Source organism: Acinonyx jubatus, chromosome B1 (assembly GCF_027475565.1).
Source record: "Acinonyx jubatus isolate Ajub_Pintada_27869175 chromosome B1, VMU_Ajub_asm_v1.0, whole genome shotgun sequence".
NCBI classification, from domain to species: Eukaryota; Metazoa; Chordata; class Mammalia; order Carnivora; family Felidae; genus Acinonyx; species Acinonyx jubatus.
Genome location: NC_069382.1, coordinates 130,968,176 through 130,990,469, shown reverse-complemented (window position 1 = coordinate 130,990,469; position 22,294 = coordinate 130,968,176). Strand labels below are relative to the sequence as shown.

The 22,294-nt window shown below is 41.3% G+C and overlaps 1 protein-coding gene across 5 annotated transcripts in view; it reads left to right on the top strand.

Moving 5' to 3' along the window:
- Window positions 1-22,294, top strand: part of AFF1 (ALF transcription elongation factor 1) — a 247,651-nt gene that overhangs the window by 39,401 nt on the left and 185,956 nt on the right. For all 5 annotated transcript variants that reach the window (XR_008296249.1, XM_053217153.1, XM_053217150.1 and 2 more), the window contains one exon: window positions 5,262-5,365. Coding sequence is in view for 4 of the 5 variants with exons in the window: in XM_053217153.1 (XP_053073128.1) it covers window positions 5,298-5,365 (68 nt within the window). In the remaining variant the exon portion in view is untranslated. The remainder of the gene's footprint in view (window positions 1-5,261; window positions 5,366-22,294) is intronic.

Below are 22,294 nucleotides of genomic sequence, written 5' to 3'. Positions count from 1 at the left end.
TGGCTGCAGGATGTGGTTGAAGGCACAGTAGTACTACAGTAGCTACTGTGGTCTCTCTGAAAATGTATCATTGAGCAGAGACCTGAGTAATGAGAGGGAGCCGACAGGATGTGGCATGTATATTTGAGTTTGGGGTAGCACCAGAGCCCTCTTGAACAAGGATTTGCAGTGAAGAGGTGGTTGGGAAAATCGTGTTCCATTATAGATTTCTAAGCTATGGGCTCATGGCATTGGAGAGCCAAAGGAACTGGGAGTGATCATATCAGTTTGGGACCTGGGGAGATTATGATCTGCTTGGGGTAGACTTCTGGAGAATGCCGACGAAAACAGTGTATGATGCGTGACTCACCTCTGACACATTGCCTGTTCCCAGGAGACTGTTACTCCTGGAGGTCTGTGTGGGGACAGGAAGGGAAGTAGACTTGATGGGGACTTCTGACCAGACCAATCCACACACCCTCTGGACTCTGGACAGAGTTATTTTCTCCTTTGGGAACTGGGTCATGGTCATGGGGCCTCGAGACCTGCTTAGGTCAGTTTGTTGTTGAAAAGCAATATATGGGTTCTCCCAAACATGTGCTTTGATTGGCAGAAGAATAGCCAGAACAACTACTACCATTTTACTGAGTGCTTAACATGAGCCAGGCATTGTGCTAAAAATATTACAAACATTTAATTTAACCCTATGACAATCCTGTGAAGCCCTGTATTACTGATGAGAAAGCTGAGACTTTAGGGAAAAAATTAGTAAATTTTTTTTTTTTTTGAGATTATATAGGTAGTAGGTTGCAAAGCTGGCCTTTCAACCAGCTTGTCTTAAAAGACTCCTGAGAGTAGGTTCCCTAGAATGTGCTAGGTTTTGGAAGCCCTTAAAAAATGAAAGAAAAAAAATTTTTTTTTTTACTTGAATTGTTTTTACCTGCTATTTGGGGGAGAAAAGCAATTTGATATACATGACATTTTTGTTTTTGAAAAAATTTGTTGCAAGAGGCTGCAGGAGTGTAGAAGACCTCGGGCAGCGTGCATTCCTAAATGAAACCCATTTGTTTCACTTATATAAAATGTAACATAGATGTTACTGACTTAAATAACCAGAGAGGCTCTGTATTCCCCTCTTCCCCACCCCCTGGCTCTGCAAGAGCTGCTGTGTGTTGGAAACCTACTATGTGTCAGCTGGCTAGGCATTTCAGCTGGATTCTGTAATTCAGTCTACTCAGTAACTGTAGAATGTGCTATACTCCATTTTACAGCTGGGAACACTGAGGCTGGTATGGTTTAATTTGCCCAAACTGATCCCTGGTCTCAACCTGAACCTGTTCTGTTGCACAGCCAAGTTGGTGTCTTCTCTGCTTTTTTTTTTTTTTAATTGGATTTTAAACTGCTCCCCCTATTTATCCCATTTTGTCTTTATAATCTAGGGAAATAATATAAAAATGTATGAAAATTTCAGGAAGACCTTCTGATTTCAATATTTGTAGGCCAGTCCATTTTCTTCCAAGCCCCTATATTTTAGAGGCAAAACTGTTTACATAGATAATAAAAGATTCATAGCGTACAGAATAAAAGTGTCCCTTTCCAGAGAAGTCACCATTTACAGTTTGGTATATGTGTGCACACATGCACATTTGTGTGTATATGATACATAAACATTAAAATAAAGCATTTGCTTTTTTAAAAAAAAATGTCAATGTTTATTTTTGAGAGACAGAGAGACAGAGCATGAGTAGGGAAGGAGCAGAGAGAGAGGGAGACACAGAATCCGAAGCAGGCTCCAGGCTCCAAGCTGTCAGCACAGAGCCTGACGCTGGGCTCGAACCCATGAACCGCAAGATCATGACCTGAGCTGAAGTCGGATGCCCAACAGACTGAGCCACCCAGGCACCCCTAAAGCATTTGCTTTTTAAACAGATTGGCTCACACTGTCCATATTGTTCAGCATCTTGTTTAGGTAAACATCCTTTTTGATGTTTTGTTGCATCTCATGATGTATCATAATTGATCGAGCCATTTCTGTGTTAGCATGTATTAGGTTGTTACCAGTTGTCTTACTGTTACAAACAATATTTTATTGCACATAACTCCTTGTACACTGTGACTGTATTTTTAAGAAAGATTCTTTGAAAGAGACATTAACTGAAGCATATACTAATTTCCTTTCTTAGCAGTGGTTTAGGTTAATAACTTCCTGACTACAGTAGTTCTCTATTCCAACTTAACTTTTTTTTTTTACTTTTTGTTTATTTAATTTGAGAGAGACAGCACCAGTGTGGGGGGGGGGGCAGAGAGAGAGAGACAGGGACAGAGAGAATCCCAAGTAGGCTCCTTGCTGTCAGCACAGAGCTGCACTCAAGGCCCAAACTCACGAACCTTGAGATCATGACCTGAGCCAAGATCAAGAGTCATACACTTAACTGACTGAGCCACCTAGGCGCCCAGCTAACCTAACCTATGTGAGTTGCGTGGCTATTCCATACAGAGGTGTAAATCATACATCAGCACCTAAACTGTCTTTCACAGGCTGAATTTGTTCTTTTCTGTGAGACATAATTGAGATAACAGTCAATAATCTGGTGGTGTAGCTTCCTAGCACCTGTCTCTGTGGAAAGGATTGTGCCTCCTGGTAAATCAAAGAATTTGAGTTGTACAGACTCTGGCTGTGCCTGGGGGCAGATCCCTGAGAGAATATGTCTCTTTCACTTTGTACACTGCCCACTCACTCAAGATTATTTTCAGAGAGAGAGAGTGTGTGCACATCCAGGGGAAGGGGAGAAGGGCAGAGAGAGAGAGGGAGTGAGAGAATCCCAAGCAAGTTCTGGGCTCCCAATGCAGGTTCAAACTGTGAGATCATCACCTGAGCCGAAATCAAGAGTGGGATGCTTAACCACCCAGGCACCACCCCTAGAGCAGTTTTACATTCACAGCAACATTAAAAAAGTAGAGAGACTTTCCATAAACCGCCCCGCCCCTGTCCCCATGCACAGCCTTCCCAGAATCAGTGTCTCCCACTAGAGTAGTATATTAGTTACAAATGATGAATTTACACTGACACATCATTATCGTCTATAATTCTAGGACCATCTTTCACTGCAGGTCTGCATGGCTTGCTCCTCACTTTAAGTCTTTGCTCAAATGTTACAGTCTCTGACCACCGTATATAAAATTGCAAGAGTCAGAGGCTCAACCAGCTGATCTACCCAGGCGCCCTTTATTGCCTTTTAATATCTAACATCTATGTATTTTTATGTGTTGTCTTCGCTAAACTCTAGTTTGCAAGCTCTGTGATGGCAAGTCTTTGTTCTTCACTCTTAATCTCTGTACCTGGGCTGGAGTAGATGCTCAGGAAACATTTGCTGGCCTAATGAGTAAGTGAATAAACAAGGGAACTCAGGACCCTTCTCAGGGTTGGTGTTTTTCCACAACTCAACCTACCTCCCCCCTCACTGCTTGCTCACTCCCCACCAACAAGCCCCAGGGAGGGCACTGTTGGTCTGCAAGCAGGTGGGGCAGCTTCCTTGGGAGGGTCCTGTGGGAGACCATCAGGACTCTTCAAAAGGGTTTAAATGAAAACATACTATTTTATTGGCCATCTACTGTGTGCCAGCCCTGCATGTCAAGAGAGAGAAGGTGAGAGCAGCAACAGGGGTGGAGAGAGAGAAAGGTGGGGGAGGGAGAGTAATGGCAGGAAAGAGGGTAGAGAAAGAGAGGAAAGGAAAATAAAAGTGTATTTGAGAGAGGGAAAGTGAGAGAGAGAGAAAGTGGGGGGGGGGGGAGGGACGATGACTGGGATTTAAAGTTGAAGAATTTAGGAAACTTGGCTAAGCTGGGTTAAGTAGGGCTGCTGTAGCTGGTTAGAGGAGTGTGGAATCCAAAGCTTGTTTGACCCTGAAAAACTTAGAGCTCTACTAGTGTGAGTTTAACTAGAATATGTGCAGTATCCATGTTGCGTTCTTTTTTGGGGGGAGGAGATAGAGTGACTGTATATCTACTAGTATGGAAACATTGTGGTCAGCAACTTTAATTTCAGGGAGGAGGAGATAAAAGGACCTTATCAGGTGTCAGAATAGCACTGGCCTATATTCAATGTTTCAGCCTCAGGCTGGAAGTTAACAGCCTCTTAAACATAAGAGCAAGCTAAAACTGTTACAAATTTAGTGTGTTTTCATTTGTATCACAGTTTGTTAAATATGTGCTAAGATAATTTGTAACATATCCTTTGTCTTAAGGATGTTTGAAAAAAATTGAACTATTTAAAGCAAGTTAGGATAAGTGCAGTAAATTTACAAATACATACAAGAAAGGGAAAAGGAAACAGCTGTTGATAGTGTTAACCAAAGACAGGTTGTTTCTAGAGATACACAGGACAGTACCAAGGCCATCTGCCCAGGTTGTATAACTTTTTCTTTTTCTAATTTTTGACCAGTACTGTTTTGAGAGAAGGTTCAAAAATGACTTTGGGGATTAAACACATTTTATGAGTGGAAGTAAAATCTTAAGATTGGCTCCTATTTGGCCTACATTTTATTAAGTATTGAATTCTTATATAAAGACCAACTGGTTGGTTTCCTTTCTTGTGCAACTCTAACTTTCTTTTGATTCTGTTTCCTCAGGCAGATTACTTAAAACTGGGTTTCCGTTTTCTTATCTATAAAATGGGTTATTAGTATGTGGGATATTAGTATATGCCTTTCAAGTTTATTGCAATGTTTACATGAACTTTCATTTTAAAAAGGGATTAACACAATGCTTGGCAAAAGTAGACACTGGGGACATGTTATTTCCTTTCATACTCCTCATGATTAACTTATGCCTATCTCTTCTTGCTGAAATGGCTTTGAAATTAAAAAAAATTTTTTTTAAACTTTATTTGTTGAGATAGAACAGGCAGAGGAGGGGCAGAGAGAGGGAGAGAGAGAGAATTCCAAGCAGGCTCCTCACTGTCAGCACAAAGCCCCACGCGGGGCTTGAGCTCACCAATCATGAGGTCATGACCTGAGCTGAAATCAAGAGTCGGACATTTAACCAACTAAGTCACCCAGGTGACCCTGAAATGGCTTTGAGTAACAGCCTCAAAACTGAAAGTACCTTTGCCCTATGATATATGGTAGCCGGTTTGTTTATGCAGCTTGAGAGTTGATGAAGAACCACTCCCTAATTCTAATAAGAACATTGAATTCTGTTTCCAGTAGGATTTTCTTGCAAGTTATGCATGCCTAGGAGTTTACTTATGGACTAATATTCACAGATTGCTGTTTCTCTTTCAGATGAACAGACTTGTTACTTTCCACTGACTGGCAGCAATGGCGTTTACCGAAAGAGTCAAAAGCAGCAGCAGCAGCAGCAGCAGCAGCAGCAGCAGCAGCAGCAGGTAACAACTGTGAAATCCCTGACTCAAAGATGCAACAGTATTTAAGTTTATAATCTATGTTTCAAAGAATAAGCTTGATCTTTTTCATTTTTGCAATGCAATAAAATAGGTGAAAATGTCAGTTTTCTCTACAGGAAACCAAACCTCTTAGACTGGCTACATATTTTCTTTAAATCTAATACTCTCTCAGCCTCATAACTCCTTTCTTTAACATGTGGATGTTATATATAGTAGATCAGCATCCTAATTCTGTGTTCAAGATACTGGTCCATATTCCACTGATCTGGAGAAATGAGCACCTATTCAGCCTATGCTGAAACAAGTATGAGATCTACCTTATCATGGGAGCTTCAAAGGAGGGAATTCTGTCAGTTACATTTTATTTACTTTCATATCTCTCCCTCCAAGTGTGCACATACAGTTAACTTCCTTCTTGCATATACTATGGGGTCAGGGTTGATTGAGGGGAGCATGTTAACATTCTGAAGCAGTTATTAAGAATAATTCATTTGATAGCCAGAAGGCATTCTTAATATCACCGATCAGTTTTTTTTTTTTTTTTTATGTATACTGTTAGATATTCCAAAACATATTAAAGTATGAGACATGTAGACTCAAACTTACTCAACTGATATTTATTGAGAGGCAGATGATGGTGCATGCAATTCTGGAAGGTCCTGCCTGGATGCTTTCCCACTTCCCCTTTCTGGTTCAATTAGGAAACTTGTCCTCCATTCCAGGTGGCCCTGGTGGGACTGTTGTTAAACTTGGTGCACTGTCCTCCCCCACAGAGGAAGGCATGTGACCCAGGCTGCAACAATTCATGTTCTGCTAGAGCTGGGGGAAGCTATTGTCATCTGTCTTTAGGCTTGTCCTTGTGTTCGGTTACACATGAGTTTTAAATTTGTATGTAGTTAAATGTCTTGTCCTTTATGGATTCTGGTTTTGATTGTGCTTAGAAAGGTCTTTCCAACTCCAAGATTGTGAAAATAATGTCATGTGTTCCCTGCTGGCACTTCAGTGGTTTCATTTTTTGCATTTAAATCAGAACTTGTGAGCTGGTGGCCTATGGGACAGATCTGGTCAACAGATGGGTTTTGTTTGGCCCCTCACAGTGTTCTAAAAAAATATATCTGCCAATGTTTTTTACATAACAATCTAGACTTCCATCTTCTCTTTAAAAATTTAAGATTTAACAACATTGGGCTTGCATTGCTATATCGCAGCACTCAGATACAGTCAAATGGCTGTTGCTCTTTTAGACAAGGCCATGAGCTTAGACAAGTTCTAATTCAGAACTTACCAAATGGTATGCCATCAGTACGTTTCAGGTGTGCCAACATGTTCGTCCCCTCAGCCTGCCAGTCAGCCAGAACTCCAGGATTCCCACCTGCATTTCCCCTGCAGACTTCTGCTTTGTCGGGATTCCCCAGAAAGACTTGATGTAAAAAAAAAAAAAAAAAAAAGAAGTCAGGAGGGATGCCTGGATGGCTCAGTCGGTTCAGCATCTGACTTTGGCTCAGGTCATGATCTCATAGTTCATGAATTCAAGTCCCTGGTCAGGTGAGCTTGAACCCAGCTCCAGTGAGCTGGTTTCCAGTGAACTCGTGCCCCACTTCTCTCTCTCCTCCTCCCCTTCCCTCTCCCCTCCCCCCACCCTGCTTCTCATGGGATTCTCTGTCTCTTCCTCTCTCTATCTCTCTCCCTCCCCCCCCCCCCCCCCCCCCCGCTTCTCATGGGATTTTCTCTCTCTCTCTCTCTCTTTCTCTTTCTTTGCACCTCACTCGCTCCCTCTCTCTCAAAAAAAAAAAAAAAGAAAAAAGAAATTAAAAGAAGAAGTCAGGAGAGCACAGCAGCTTTCTAGTTCACCACAGTTCCCACACAGTTGGACTCCCACATTCACCTCACTGCTTAGCCCTCTTAACTTGTGACCCTTTTCAGATCTTGGGCTTTTAATTTTTTTTAAATTTTTAATTAATTAATTTTCGAAGTAGGCTGTATGTCCAGTGTGGGGCTTGAACTCATACCCTGAGATCAGGAGTCACATGCTCTACCCACTGAACCAGCCAGGCGCCCTAGATCTTGGACTTTTTGTGGTATTTTGATCCATCTGTAATTAATTTTAGTATAAAGTATGTGCTGTAAATTTCCATATTAATAGGAAAGTGAAAATGTCCAAGGGATGTTAGGGAACCATTTTTTTAAAAAAACAAAAAACTAAGCAGTTGTTTGACCATAGTTTATTAAATCATCATCTTTTCTCCACTGATTGAGTGCTGCATGTAAATTCCATCACATTTTAAGTCTCTTGTTGGACTCCTTTGTCCCATAGATTGTTCTTCTGCCAGTGGTGCCAGTGCTATTTCACTGTATTCCCATACCTCAAAATATGCCAACACTTCTTTGTCGTTACTTTTCATTTTCAGAATTTTGATAGTTATTCACATCTGATTACATTTCCATATGCACTCTGACGTCTTTAGTCATTTTCTAGAAAAATGTTGGCATTTTGATTGGGGTCCCTTTGAATTTTGTCAGTTGGGGCAAGTCAGATTCTATAGCTTATTAAAACTGGGTCTTTCTACAAAAGAATCTAAATATCAGACTGATGAAATTTTAAGAGGTTGAAGAAATTTTATTTTTTTCAAAAAAATTTTTTTAACGTTTATTTATTTTGAGACAGAGACAGAGCATGAACGGGGGAGGGTCAGAGAGAGAGGGAGACACAGAATCTGAAACAGGCTCCAGGCTCTGAGCAGTCAGCATAGAGCCCAACGCAGGGCTCGAACTCACGGACTGCGAGATCGTGACCTGAGCCGAAGTCGGACGTTTAACCGACTGAGCCACCCAGGCGCCCCAAGAAATTTTAAATTTCAGTTGTATGGTGTTTGGAGGTAGAATTTTTCTAGTTGTTGACCTTTCATCCTATACACTTTCTGGTAGAAGAATCAATTGTAATAGTTACAGTATTCTCAGTGGCGAGATTAAAAAGGTATTCTGTATTCTATTATTTACGTATGTTTTCCATTGTTGCTAATTATTAAGTTAGGATGCAAAAAGGGCCCTTGTAGTAACATTGTAGCACTTACAGAACTGGTTTTATTGTTGGTGACTTTTTTTCAACTCATTGCCTTCCTGATGTGCTCCTTTTAATTTTAATACCCAGTACAAGTGATAAAGCCAGGGAAAATCCTAAATGGAGCTCAATTTTTAATATAAACCAATAGCTCACTGTTTAAATGTTTAATCATGATACTTTAATCTTTTAGTAGTCCAGAAAAAAACCCCACAAATTCATGTGGAACTGGTCCAGGGCTATCACATACTTGAAACAGATGTGTCTTGAGTGTGCAACTCTAATTGTTCAAATGAAATAGAAATCTGAGTGTGAGCCCTTACTTTGCTCAGGGCTATCAGAAGTCATAAGCGTGGACAGAATATCAATGTAATGGGCAAAGACAGTATTTGTTTTAGTTGTTATAAATAATGGGCTTATTCTGTGATTTCCAGGTTTATCACCGTTGAACACTACTGAATCTGAGCTCACCTGTATTTCCCCCTACCCTCCTTCTCCCCCCTCCTTTCTTTTTATTCTTTCCAAAGATTGCTATTGGAGTATAACAAACTGGAAAGGGCAGACATTATTAGTACAGTTCAGTGTGTTTTCACAAAGTGAACACACTTGTGTAACCGATCAAGTGACAATACCAGCTCTCCAGAAGCCTCCCCCTGTCCCCTTTTAGCTACTAACTCCCTCAAAGGCTGCCACTATTCTGACTTCTAACACTATGGATCTGTTTTGCTTGTTTTTAGATTTCATTTCATTATAATCCTACAGTATGCTTTTTATGTTTCCTTATTCAGGTTTAATGTTTGTTATTTTTATTTCTTCTGTTTCATAAATTGTTATCTTTACATTTTAAGTATTTCAGTAATGTATTTTATATTGAAATACTATATTAGGTATATTTTATATAGTTGATATTAAATACGTTTACTTTCCTTTAGGTTTCTATGGTCTGATATAATATAATTATCCTTGCTCTTCCATTTCTTTCCTTCTAACCTCCAACTGTTAGCTCTTTAGTTTTATTTATTTATTTATTTAATTGTTTTTAATGTTTATTTTTGAGAGAGACAGAGTGCAAGTGGGGGAGGAGCAGAGAGAGAGAGGGAGACACAGAATCCGAAGCAGGCTCCAGGCTCTGAGATGTCATCACAGAGTCTGATGTGGGGCTTGAACTCACAAGCCGTGAGATCATGACCTGAGCTGAAGTCGGATGCTTAGCTGACTGAGCCACCCAGGCTCCCAGCTCTTTAGTTTTAAATTGTCCAACTTGATAGCACATTTTATTTTATAGTTACCTGTACCCTTGAAACCTTGGTCTTTAAATTGATAACAGAAGTTGAAAAACCAACAGCATTATATACATTGATTGGGAAGTAAAATAGTGTATAGAGTTTCATTTCATATATCATATGGGTTCAAAGTCATCACAAGAAACACTTGGAAGAGAAGGTTCATTTTGGTCAGGACAAATCAACCCTTGACTTTAGCTAATTAAATTGTTCAAATTCATGGCACATTTTAAATTGCTTCATCTTTGGGGCACCTGGGTGGCTCAGTCAGTTAAGCATCTGACTTTGGCTCCAGTCATGATCTCGTGGTTCGTGGGTCTGAGCCTCACATCAGGCTCTGTGCTGACAGCTCAGAGCCTGGAGCCTGCTTCAAGTTGCTGTGTCTCTCTCTCTCTCTCTCTGACCCTCCCCTGCTCATGCTCTGTCTGTCTGTCTCTCTCAAAAATAAACATCTAAAAAAAATAAATTGCTTCATCTTTGAACGTATGTTTATTTATTTAGAGACAGCACATGAGTACATGCTTCCACGTACATGCGTGGGTGGGAGGGGCAGAGAGAAAGGGAGAGAGAATTCCAAGCAGGATCCCTGCTGTCAGTGCAGAGCCTAACGGGGCTCCATCTCACGGAACCGTGAGATCATGACCTGAGCCAAAACCAAGAGTTGGACGCTTAACCAGCTGAGCCACCAAGGCACCCTAAATTGCATCATCTTTGATTTTTTTTAATGTTCATTTTTGAGAGAGAGAGAGAGAGACAGAGAGGGAGAGAATCTGAAGCAGGCTCCAGACTCTGAGCTGTCAGCATAGAGCCCGATGAGGGGCTCAAACTCACAGACCCGAGATCATGACCTGAGCCAAAGTCGGACACTTAACTGACTGAGCCACACAGGTGCCCCAGTTACTTTATCTTTGAATGGTGTTTTTATTTTTCGCTGGAGTTTTTAGTTTTTCCTTATTGAGAGAACATGCCTTTTTGCTATTTCACCAATCTGTTCCCCTTCTTCCCCTTCAGTATCTATTGTACAAATCTCTCATTTTCTTCTTGGAATCCTGAAACTGAAATTAATTTTTACAAATTGTGTGCTAAATTACATTCTTCTGAAAGTGGGCCCAGGTAAATGAAGCTAGTGAGTAAAGCTGGGATACATTCTAGGAAAATGTTAGTCGGTGGTGGGGGTGGGGGGAGGGGTGGGGAACATGTGAAGGTGAAACATAAGAATGAAATAAATTTTATTTCAGGCTATATCACCAGATTTGTGGGACATGATTTTATTGTTTTCTGCCGTTAAGGGTAGGTACTTATACATGTTTTAGGAGATCTCCTGAGATATGCTTTTCAGTACTTGGGAAGATTTAAAAGATTAAATTTTGTGAATGCTGGATTATATTATAGTACTGTACTCTTGGAAGCCTGTCTTCCCGAGGAGAGTCTGAAATGTTTAACTCTCCTAATTGGGAAGAGTCCTCAATTAGTAAGGAAGCTACAAGGTGTTAAGCCGATTAACACCTATTATATGGACAGATTTTCTCTGTGTGAGTAAATCAGAGGCCTAACTTCCAAATGCTTACTAGAGAGATTACTGGCTATAGGCCATGTTTTTCTGAAACAGTGATTGGCCTGGGCATTGTAAATAATCCACACCTGGACTGTGAACTGGGGAAATAGGAAGATTTCCGGTATTTCCCAAGCAAGTCATTTAAGGCCTGATTTACAAGTGCAATAATGTTTCTTATATAGAATTCATTGTATCCCTTCATTTAGAAAATGGTTCCTCATCCTTTAGTATGTGACATTGTCATTAGTAATTTAAGATGAGTCACTCAGTTTGATGGGTTTAGAAGAGTTTGGTTTCAGACTTATCCCAGACCCGAGGAAATCTTTTTCAAAATTAGTTGTCTCCCAAAGGGAGAGTTAAATCAGGGGGTGGGGTGGGGTGGGGACTGAGGCTAAACTGTAGAAATACTGCATAATTTCACTAGTAAAATCCAGTGGAGCTAGTATTACATCTGTGTTATAGTGAGCTGGAGTGTGGGACTCTGCAGTGGGATGGCTATGTGTAGTTCTCTGACACATTGGTTACTTGGGCAAATTGCTCAACTTTTAAAACGTCATTAAAATGGGGATAAGAATAATGTGTGTAAAGTGCTTATGGTACCTCCTACATCATAAATCCTCAATAAATTATTCTACCGCTTTGGTGATGATGGTAGAATGGTGGATTTCAGGGGGAGTCAGAAGCTTTCTTATTTCTATTTTGAGGGGAAAGGCTTTATTTAGAGGCAACTCTTTGGATAGAAGAGATTGTTTTGTGAGCTACTCCAGGAATAGCATTCATAGAAAGAAGAATGATAGAGGAAACAGTCTCTTAAAAACAAAACACAGAGTGTGTTTATTTGCAGAGCATGTAGATACAGTTATAAGTATTGCTGTGGTCTGTTTTACATTTAATATTGGCTATGGGATTGTCCTAAATCACATACAATATAAAAAAACACTGCTGCATAGTATTTTCCTTTCTACAAGTAGTGTAGTCTTTAAAAAAAAAAAACAAGACACTTTTTAAGTATACAGTTTAAGGATTTTTAATAAATTTACTGAGATATGCAACCATTTCTACAACCCATTTTCAGAATTGCACTCCCAGTAGATGCAACTGCCTGTTTCCCACCCCAACCCCAGGCAGCCATTAATCTACTTCATACTTGTGCCTATTCTGAACACTTCATGTACATGCAGTCACATAATATGTGGTTTTTGTGACTGGCTACTTTCACTTAGCATAAAGTTTTCAAGATCCATCCATGTGATAGAATGTATCAATATTTCATTCCTTTTTATTGCCAAATAACCCATTGTATGGATATACTAGTGGTTTGTTTTTGTTTTTTACTGTGCACCAATTGATGGACATTTGGGTTGTATCCACTTTTTGGTTGTTATAAATAATGTTGCACATGTGTTTTCATTTCTTTTGAGTAGATACTAGAAGTGGCATTGCTTTCTCATGAGGTAGATTCCTGTTTAAAGACATCTTTAGGTTATTCTAAGTTCCAGATTATTGTGCCAGTGGGTCAGTTTCAGATTCGTTTGCAGATGGTTTTTCCTTTTGCCTTCAGCCCTGAACTCTACCAATGCTAAGAGTTGGAGAGAATGAGTTAATATCATTTAGTGCCTTCTATATAATGGATACTAGTCTAGGTAGTGGCAGTATATCATTTTACATGATACTTGGTCTGCAATGGTGGATAAGAAGGACATTGAGTTACGTTGTTTAGGATTACACTATCTTTGTAGGGATACTAATTTTATGCTATCCTGATTTGGAGAAGAGCCTTTTTCTTCTTTCTGTGGAGTTTCAATTACAATAATCCTTTTCTTCTGAAGTTACTGAGCAGTTAGCCTCCTTAAGAATCTGTGAAACATGGTTAGGAAGAAGAGAATTTCAGTTCAGGTTCCTGTGGTTTATGAGAAGCTTGTAGGACATTATTTCAGAATCAGAGTCTTGTTTTCTTCTGCTTCATGATAACCCTGTAAAGTGGTCAGATTAGATGGTAATCGGCCTCCTTGTACCAGAGGAAGCAAAGGCCTGGAGAAGTCAATAGCTGAATGTGTGAATCAGACTATAGGGAATGCTGGGGGCAACTGGTTTGTTTTGGTTGTGAAATTTTTAAATTACTATACAGAATAACATTTAACATACGAGGCACATTCATTGTGTGCAATTCATTTCTGCTTTTGACCAACAAGTTTGGATGCCTTCATCAGACGAAGCCTTTTTCATAAACCGCATCACAGACTGCCGCCATCTTTGTTGCTAAAATCGTAGACGCTGGATTGTATATGTTTTCGGAAGTAAGATGTTAATAGATATAGCTAAGAGAACATGTCTTATTAAAGCTATTGGAAGCATGAGATTGTCCAAGACTTCTTGTTAAGAAGAGTGTAAAGGGAAGGGGGGAGGGCAAGATAGACAAAGAGGAAAGGGAGGGAGGGAAAGGAATCTTGTGCGCTGAAGCAGCAATAAGGAAATAATATTGGCTCTGATTGGCCTTGATAATCTATTAGTATGGACTTCATCATAGTTCTTGCCTACCCTCTCCTTGTCCCTCCTTCACTTTAAAAGACATTTTTTTCTTAGAAATATTTAGATATTAGGAAAAGTAGAAAGAATATTTCATTATCAAATACCCTTTTCCCATATTTAACATTTCTCAATATTTGTCACACTTAAAATCTATCCTTTTTCTTTGCCCCTTTTCCTTTTTTTTTCTTTGCTGAAGGATTTTATTTTTTATTTTACTTATTTATCTTAATGTTTATTTTTGAGAGAGAGAGAGAAAGAGCATGAGTGGGGAAGGGGTAGAAACAGAGGGAGACACACAATCCAAAGCAGGCTCTAGGCTTTGAGCTGTCAGCACACAGCCCGACGTGGGGCTTGAACTCACGAACCATGAGATCATGACCTAAGCCAAAGTTGGATGCTTAACCGACTGAGCCACCCAGGTGTCCCTTTGCTGAAGTGTTTTAAAGTAAATCCCAGGCATCTATTTTTTCACTCCTGCATACCTTATGTGCATCACTAAAAAGAATACAGATATTTCACTACATAACTGGACACCAATTTCATACCTAATTAAATAAACATTTTGGATTCATCTAATGACTAGCCCATATCCAAACTGTTGAGATTGTTTACAATGTCTATTAAAGTTAGGGGCACCTGACTCAGTGGGTAGAGCGTGTAACTCTTGATCTCAGGGTCATGAGTGTGAGCCCCATGTTGGGTGTAAAGATTACTTAAAAGGTGGGGGAGGGGGTGGCACTTGGGTGGCTTAGTCGCTTAAGTGTGCAACTCTTGATTTTAGTTGAGGTCATGATCTCATGGTCATGAGGTCGTGCTGTACATGGAGCCTGCTTGAGATTCATTCTCTCTCTCTCTCTCTCTCCCCCTCCCTCCCTCCCTCCCTCTCTCCCTGTTCATGCTCTCTCTCTCTCTCAAAAAAAATCCATTAAAGTTAACATTCTGATTCCTGATTTAAGCAAGCCAAAGCACTTACGTTGTGTTAGGTTTTGCTTCTTTTTGTTGTCAAAATTTTATTTAGGTAATTTCTACACCCAGTGCAGGGCTTGAATCATGACTGCAAGATTGAGTCTCATGCTCCTCCCGCTGAGCCAGGCAGGCATCCCTAGGTTTCCTTCCTTCCTTCCTTCCTTCCTTCCTCCCTCCCTCCCTCCCTCCCTCCCTCCCTCCCTCCCTCCCTCCCTTCCTTCCTTCCTTCCTTCCTTCCTTCCTATTTATTTTTGACAGAGAGATACAGAGCATGAGCAGGGGAGGGGCAGAGAGAGAGGGAGACAGAATCCGAAGCAGGCTCCAGGCTCTGAGCTGTCAGAACAGAGCCTGACGCGGGGCTCAAATTCACAGACTGTGAGATCATGACCTGAGCCGAAGTCAGATGCTCAATTGACTGAGCCACCCAGGCGCCCCTCTAGGTTTTATTTCTTGAGTCTTAATCTAGAGCAACTACTCTACTTGAGGGGTGGAAGATTGGTTGTGGAACTGAGCTGAATGTATGTCCTATTTTGTGGATTTATCTATTTCCTCTTAATATGTTTAACTTGTTCTTATATACCAGTGGTTCTTAACCAGGAATAATATTACTCCCCAACGTTGGGGAGACATTTGATAATGTCTGGAGAGATTTTTAGTTGTCATCATCTAATGAGTAAAGGGCAGGGATGCTGCTACATCTACAATGCACAGGTTACCACCCTACCTCCCTTCCCTGCAAAGAATATTCTGGCTCCAAATGTCAGCATTGCTGAGGTTGTGAGACCCTGTGGTTCTGTCCCAGGAAGTTAGCTCTAAAGCTCAGTTAGAGTCAAGTCTTTTCACTAAAAATAGTTTAATAGTTCAAGAGTGCTGGTATTGTTCTGTGTTTTGATCTGGGTGCTGGTTACCAGAGTATGTCTCTGTGAAAATGTGTGCCTGAGCTATGCACTTCTAATAAATTGAAATATAATTAATATACAGTGTTATTAGTTTGAGGTGTACAATATGAGTCAACAATTTTATAGGTTACCCAGTGCTCATCATAAGTATACTCTTATGAGTATATACTTACGAGTATACTCCCCCTTTACCTATCTCACCCATCCCCCACCCAGGTCCCCCCTGGCAATCACCAGTTCTCCATATTTGAGTGGCTTTTTTTTGTCTCTTTTTTTTGTTCATTTGCTCTTTTTTATTTTTTAATGTTTATATTTGAGAGAGAACGAGAGAGTGTGCATGCACACACATGTGCTCAAGCGGGGGGAGGGGTGGGTGGGCAGACAGAGGGGGACAAAGGATGTAAAGTGGCTCTGCTGCTGATCGAGGTGGGGGGCTTGAACCCACGAACTGTGAGATCATAACCTGAGCCGAAGTCAGATGCTTAACTGACCGAGCCATCCAGGAGCCCCCATTTGCTTTGTTTCTTAAACGCCACATGAGTGAAATCATATTTCTCTGTCTCACTTATTTTGCTTAGCATTGTATTCTTTAGCTCCATCCATGTTGTTGCAAATGGCAGCAAGAGCTGTATACTTTTAAAATGTATGTTATATTCTAATTTTTAAAGTTTACTTGAAAAAGTCTTAATCGCCCTGCTGTGTACTTTTGACTACCACATTGGATTCTTAGATATGTCAAGAAATCTTTAAATCCTCTTCCGTTTTAAACTTTCTTAACACTCTGGGATGCCTGGGTGACTCAGTCAGTTAAGCGTCCCAACTTTGGCTCAAGTCATGATCTCACGGGATCCTGAATTCAAGCTCCTCATCAGGCTCTGTGCTGATAGCTCAGAGCCTGGACCCTGCTTCAGATTCTGTGTCTCCCTCTCTCTCTGACCCTCCCCTGCTTGCACTCTGTCTCTTTCTCTCAAAAATAAATAAACCTTAAAAAAATAAACTTTCTTAACACTCAATTCCATTTAATATAAGACAGTGGTAAAGATGGGGTAAAACAGGTGCCTTGTGACCTAATTATTGGGATGGTTGAGTGTCTGTTATGGCCACGTCAGGTATTTTTCTTGCTCTGGAGCGTTGCCATGAGGGAGAGAACACCTAAAAACAATAAGGCCATTTGGGCTTTGTCTGAAAGCTTAAAGGAGAGAGAGAAAGTCCTTCCAAAGGGGATGGAGTGTCAAGAGAGAAGGTGACCTTTCATGAGTGGTGGGATTTGAGAAAGGGGCATTTTGGGCTGAAAGAACCGGCGAAGATCCGGGAATGCATTAGGGATGTGCTGGGAACCCTTTCTGGAAAGTTGTCTTACAGCCAGCTTCTCTTCCCCCATCTCTGATAAATCATTGGAAGGAAAGGCCATGAATTTTTTCTGACAGTTGGTTCTCACTGAGGCCAAGCCTTCGTTTGCAAATGAAAGGACTACTGTTGGAGTAGCCAAGATCACAATGGGCTCTGACTCTTTTCACATCAAAGTGCAAAAGAATCTCCAGGGGTGATAAATGGGGGCTGCGGGACTCATTACTTGTAAACAAAGCGGAGGGGTGACCTCTAAATTTTTTTTAATTAAAAGAAAACAGGGTTTCCTAGTGGTTGAGTGTGGAGCTGCTCTTCGTCTGAATTTTGACTGCTCCCTCAGGAGAAGATTTCTGTTAAGGTTGTAAGGTGGCAGCCGCTGTTACCCCGGCTTTGCTCTGACTCACAAATCCTGTGTAAATGTGCCCTGCCCAGGGTGGCCTCGCAGGTGTTCCTCCTGGATTGAGATTTGAAGTGCCCTGGGGTCAGCTGTGTTGTTGTTGCAGTAAGGGGAACAGGGCAGAATTCTTTAGCTCTGTACCACTGAGGAGGCTGAGGGCTTAGACCCTTCCTCTGCTCCTTTTCCCACCCAACATCAAGAGAAAAACTCCCTTACTCTTGTGCGGTGCAGAAAGAGGTCATTTTAAGTGAATTCTTGGAACTTTGTACAGAGGTCCCAAAGCCATTGTTTTTAATTTTACATTTAAAGTTTAAATTCCTATCCCCTTGTTTTTATGTAGTGCAGGGCTTTGCATGTGATTGAAACCTTTAGCAAAAATGATGGTATTTGAACACTTTATGTTCAGTGTTTATATTGATATATTAAAAGCAATGCTATTATTAACACGGGTAATCTAGCATTTTATGGAACCAAGACTTGGAAACTGCTCTCTAAATTCTGGCCTGCAGAGTTGAAGGTCCACTTTCGGTAAACTCCCTCCCTGTGTACCCAACTCCCCATCAAGCTTATCTCTTGCTGGCTTTTCACCTGGCTCCTTTGTTGCAGTTAGTCTAAGCCCCAACCAGATTTTAAACTAGAGGTCAGAGACTGGCCTTTGTAACTCCAGTGAACTAGTAAGGTACTGGGCCCAAGAATGCTAATGTGTTTACTAACTTCCCAAATGTTTGGTAATCACCTTCTGAGCATATCTTCCAAACAAGTTGTAAGATTTGAGAAAGGAGCAGAGGTCACAGCTGGAGGAGGAGTAAGCAAGTCTGGGGACTGTGGGTAGACTCTCCGTCCTCCAGTTGAGGTGATTCAACTAGAGATAAGAGTACTCAAGGCCTTCCAGTCCCCTTTGATGCTGGAAGAGCCAGACTGTGGGAGACACTGCTTTTGTGAGTTCAGATGCCAACAGCAGCCAATATTTAATGAGCACAGTGACCAGATTTTGTGTTAATAAGTGTCTGATAGGCGTGATTTCATTTCAGTCTCAGTTCCCTATGCAGCTATATTTTACAGATGAAAAAAAGGAAAGGAAAAGGTAACTGACTCATCAGTGGTAGATATTCAAGCTACCTTCTTTTTATCACCAGACCCTTAACCCCTTAACTCCTGTTCCATGTTGTCTTGGCAGAAGCAGGTGGCAGGGAAGTACTTTCTGAGCTCTGGCTTGAAACTCTGAGGCTCGGACCCGAGATCTTCTGCAGCAGACTGTTCTTGTCTGACACCATAAAAGAGTATTGCATCAAAGGTTGCTTCTGGGACAGCGCTTCAACCTGGCTCCTGTAGTCACAGGAACATGCGACCCTTCTGGTGAAGGGACAAAGCTGCTTTCTTTATGTTGAGGTGTAGAAGGTGGAGTCGGGAGAAGAAAGGGAGGATGACTGATGAGCCAATGGCAGGAAAAAGATGAACTGAGGGGTAGAGGTGGTGCCCAGCCTAGGGGAAGTTCAGACCGCCCCAGCTTGCCCTAGCTGAGCTGTTGTCATCCTTGTGGTGAGGTGTCGTGTGCTGTCTTGGAGAGCGCCTCAAGCAGTCCGTGGAGCACTCCACACATGTCAGGTGGTGGCCCTGTTGATGAATCAACCCCTCAACGGTTAGAAGTTGTAGCAGTTCTCATTTTAGATGATCATTTCAACATCCGGTGAGACTTCCTTTCCTCAAGTGAGCACTTGATGACTGAGATATGAGATTGTCCTAATGTAAGAAGGGAGGTGTTGATTTTCAAAGGGGGCACAGTAATAAATGAGAGCGGAGAATAACTCTTGTCTAAAAAATATATTTAAAAATATGTGCTAGTTTGTAAAAAAAAAAAAAAAAGTTGAGAGCAAAGACAACGAACGGGGTGAGAGGAGAAGATAGTTTAGAACAGGTCTTAACATCACTGTTACTTTTCCTTTCTGTCTTCAACCTGCAGTAGTGACCCAGATGAGTGGAATTCATACAGGCTCACTGAGACTCTGCCATTGGATTTTCACCTGGAGACAGCTGAAGTTCAAGGGGAAAAGTTTGCTTTGAAATCCGTTAGACCTGGGCTTGAAGTCTAGCCCCACTAGATTGTGTAATGCTGGGCAATTTACTTAACCTCTCCAAACTCTACTTCCTTCATCTGTAAAATAAGAATAATAATGAGGAGTGCCTGGCTGGCTCAGTGGGTAGAGCATGTGACTTTTAATGTCTGGGTCTTGGGACGCCCGGGTGGCTCAGTCGGTTGAGCGTCTGACTATGGCTCAGGTCATGATCTCGCGGTTTGTGAGTTTGAGCCCTGCATCAGGCTCTGTGCTGACAGCTCAGAGCCTGGAGCCTGCTCCGGATTCTGTCTCCCTTTCTCTCCGCCCCTTCCCCGCTCACACTCTGTCTCTGTCTCTCTCAAAAATAAATAAACATTAAAAAATAAAAATAATCTCAGGGTCTTGAGTTCATGCCCCACACTGGGCATGGAGCCTACTTAAAATAATAATAATAATAATAATAATAATAATAATAATTATTATTATTATTATTATAGGGGTTCCTGGGTGGCTCAGTTTATTAAGTGTCTGGACTCTTTGATTTTGGCTTAGGTCATGATCTCACAGTTTCTTGAGTTCAAGCCCTGTGTCAGGCTCATGCTGCTGGTGCCGAGCCTGCTTGGGGTTCTCTCTCTGCCTCTCCCCCACTCATGCTTTCTCTGTCTCTCTCAAAATAAATAAATAAACTTTAAAAAAAAATGAGAATCAGGGCACCTGGGTGGTTCAGTTGGTTAAGCACCTAACTTTGGCTCAGGTCATGAGTTTGTGGGTTTGAGCCCTGCTTTGGGCTGTGTGCTGACAACTCAGAGCCTGGAGCCTGCTTCGGATTCTGTGTCTCCTTCTCTTTAAGCCCCTCCCCACTTGCACTCTGTCTCTCTCAAAAATAAATAAATATTTAAAAAAATTTTTTTAAAAATGAGAATTATGTGAGATAATATTTTTCAAAACCCAGCAGTGTGCCTGCAGTGAGCCAGTGTTTAATAAATATTAATTTGTTTCCCTTTCTGTTGACCTACCTTTGATAATTTTAGTGTTCAGGACCTCTCCAGGCCCTGAACTCTGTGATGTTCCTAAAGCCCATAGGAGGTTTTAAAAGTGGGCTCCATTGGGCAGTATTTGGGAAATAACCCTGCTGTGCTCTTGAGACCCAGCTCAGAAACCTGGTGGGTGACAGAGGTCTGGTAGTGTGTGAACTGCCTAATCAAATGTTCCTGCTGACTGTGGGCTCAGGTGATTGAGATTTGTATTTTTATTGTTTTTTTTTTTTTAAGTTTATTTATTTTGACAAAGAGAGAGAGAGAGAGTGCAAGCATAAGCAGGAGAGGGTCAGAGAGAAGGAGACACAGAATCCCAAGCAGGCTCTGCACCAGCAGCACAGAGCCCGCTGATGTGGGGGCTTGAACTTACAAACTGAGAGATCGTGATCCGAGCTGAGATCAAGAGCCAGATGCCTAACTGACTATGCCACCCAAGTGCGCTGTTGTTGTTTGCCTTTTAGTATTTGTGCTGCTGAAGCGAGCTTGAGAATGATTTTTCTGTTGTTGTTGTTACTGTGGGATTTATATATTAAGCGTTTGGGTAAGTTAAAATGGTAGGTGACACTATGCATTCATTTCTCAATAAAATTCTTATTTCATATTTCTTGTTAAAATGTTACATTAAGGAGGAGCCAGTGGCTCAGTTGGTTAAGCATCTGACTCTTGATTTTGGCTTGTGTCATGATTTAATGATTTGTGACATAGAGCCCCTCTCTGGGCTCTGGGCTCAATTTCTGCTTTGGATTCTCTCTCTTTCTCTGCCCCCCCCCCCCCCCCCCACCTCCCTGCTTGCACATGCATGCTCTCTCAAATACATAAATAGACATCAAAAAAATAAAGAAAAAATAAAGGTCCGTGTTTTAAGAAAATGTTACATTAAGAATATGGTTTAGGGTATATGTAAAATCAGTGTAGGGGCACCTGGGTGACTCGACTGGTTAAGCATCCCACTCTTGGTTACAGGTCAGGTCATGATCTCATGGTTCATGAGTTTGAGCCCTGCTGACAGTGTGGAGCCTGCTTGGGATTCTGTCTGTCTCCTTCTCTCTCTCCTCTCTCTCTCTCTCTCTCTCAAAATAAATAAATAAAATTAAAAACAAAACAAAATGGTAAGTGTGCCTTATGTGTAGAGAGAATGTTTAATAATACTTTTTACACTTTTAAGGAAATAAATCATGTATTTCCTTTGGGTTAGCTTGATTTTATTTTATTTTTTTAGTTTATTTATTTATTTTAAGAGAGGGAGGGAGAGAATCCCAACCAGGCTCGGTGCTATCAGCATAGAGCCCTACATGGAGCCCTACATGGGGCTTGAATCAATGAAATTGTGAGATCATGACCCAAGCCGCAATCAAAAGTCAGTTGACCAATGGAACCACCCAGGCACCCCTGTGGGGGTTTGATTTTAAATGAAGGGTCTTTTCTGTTCTCCTGATAATCCAAGATCTACTCATTCATTCAGCAAAGACTTCTGTAGGGCCTTGATGTCACAAGTGTCTACCAGGAACTAGGGGGAGTGGATGGTGAGGGAAGGAGCTGGGGTGGGAGTAGGTTAGCTGGTAGGATCTGTGCTGGAGCTTGCATTCTAGTTACTAGGTAAAGGTATTACCGTCAAGTGGTTTTCATTTAGTGCTTTAAACTTTTTCAAAGCATTATTCATAGTCTTCTGTTGCACTTTAACCTCTTAGGTATCTTATAAGGTGGGTAGGCTTAAAGAGGTTAAATGGTTTGCCCAAAATCCCAGAGTTAGTAATAAAACTGTCCTCTCAACCTGGAATGAGTTTTC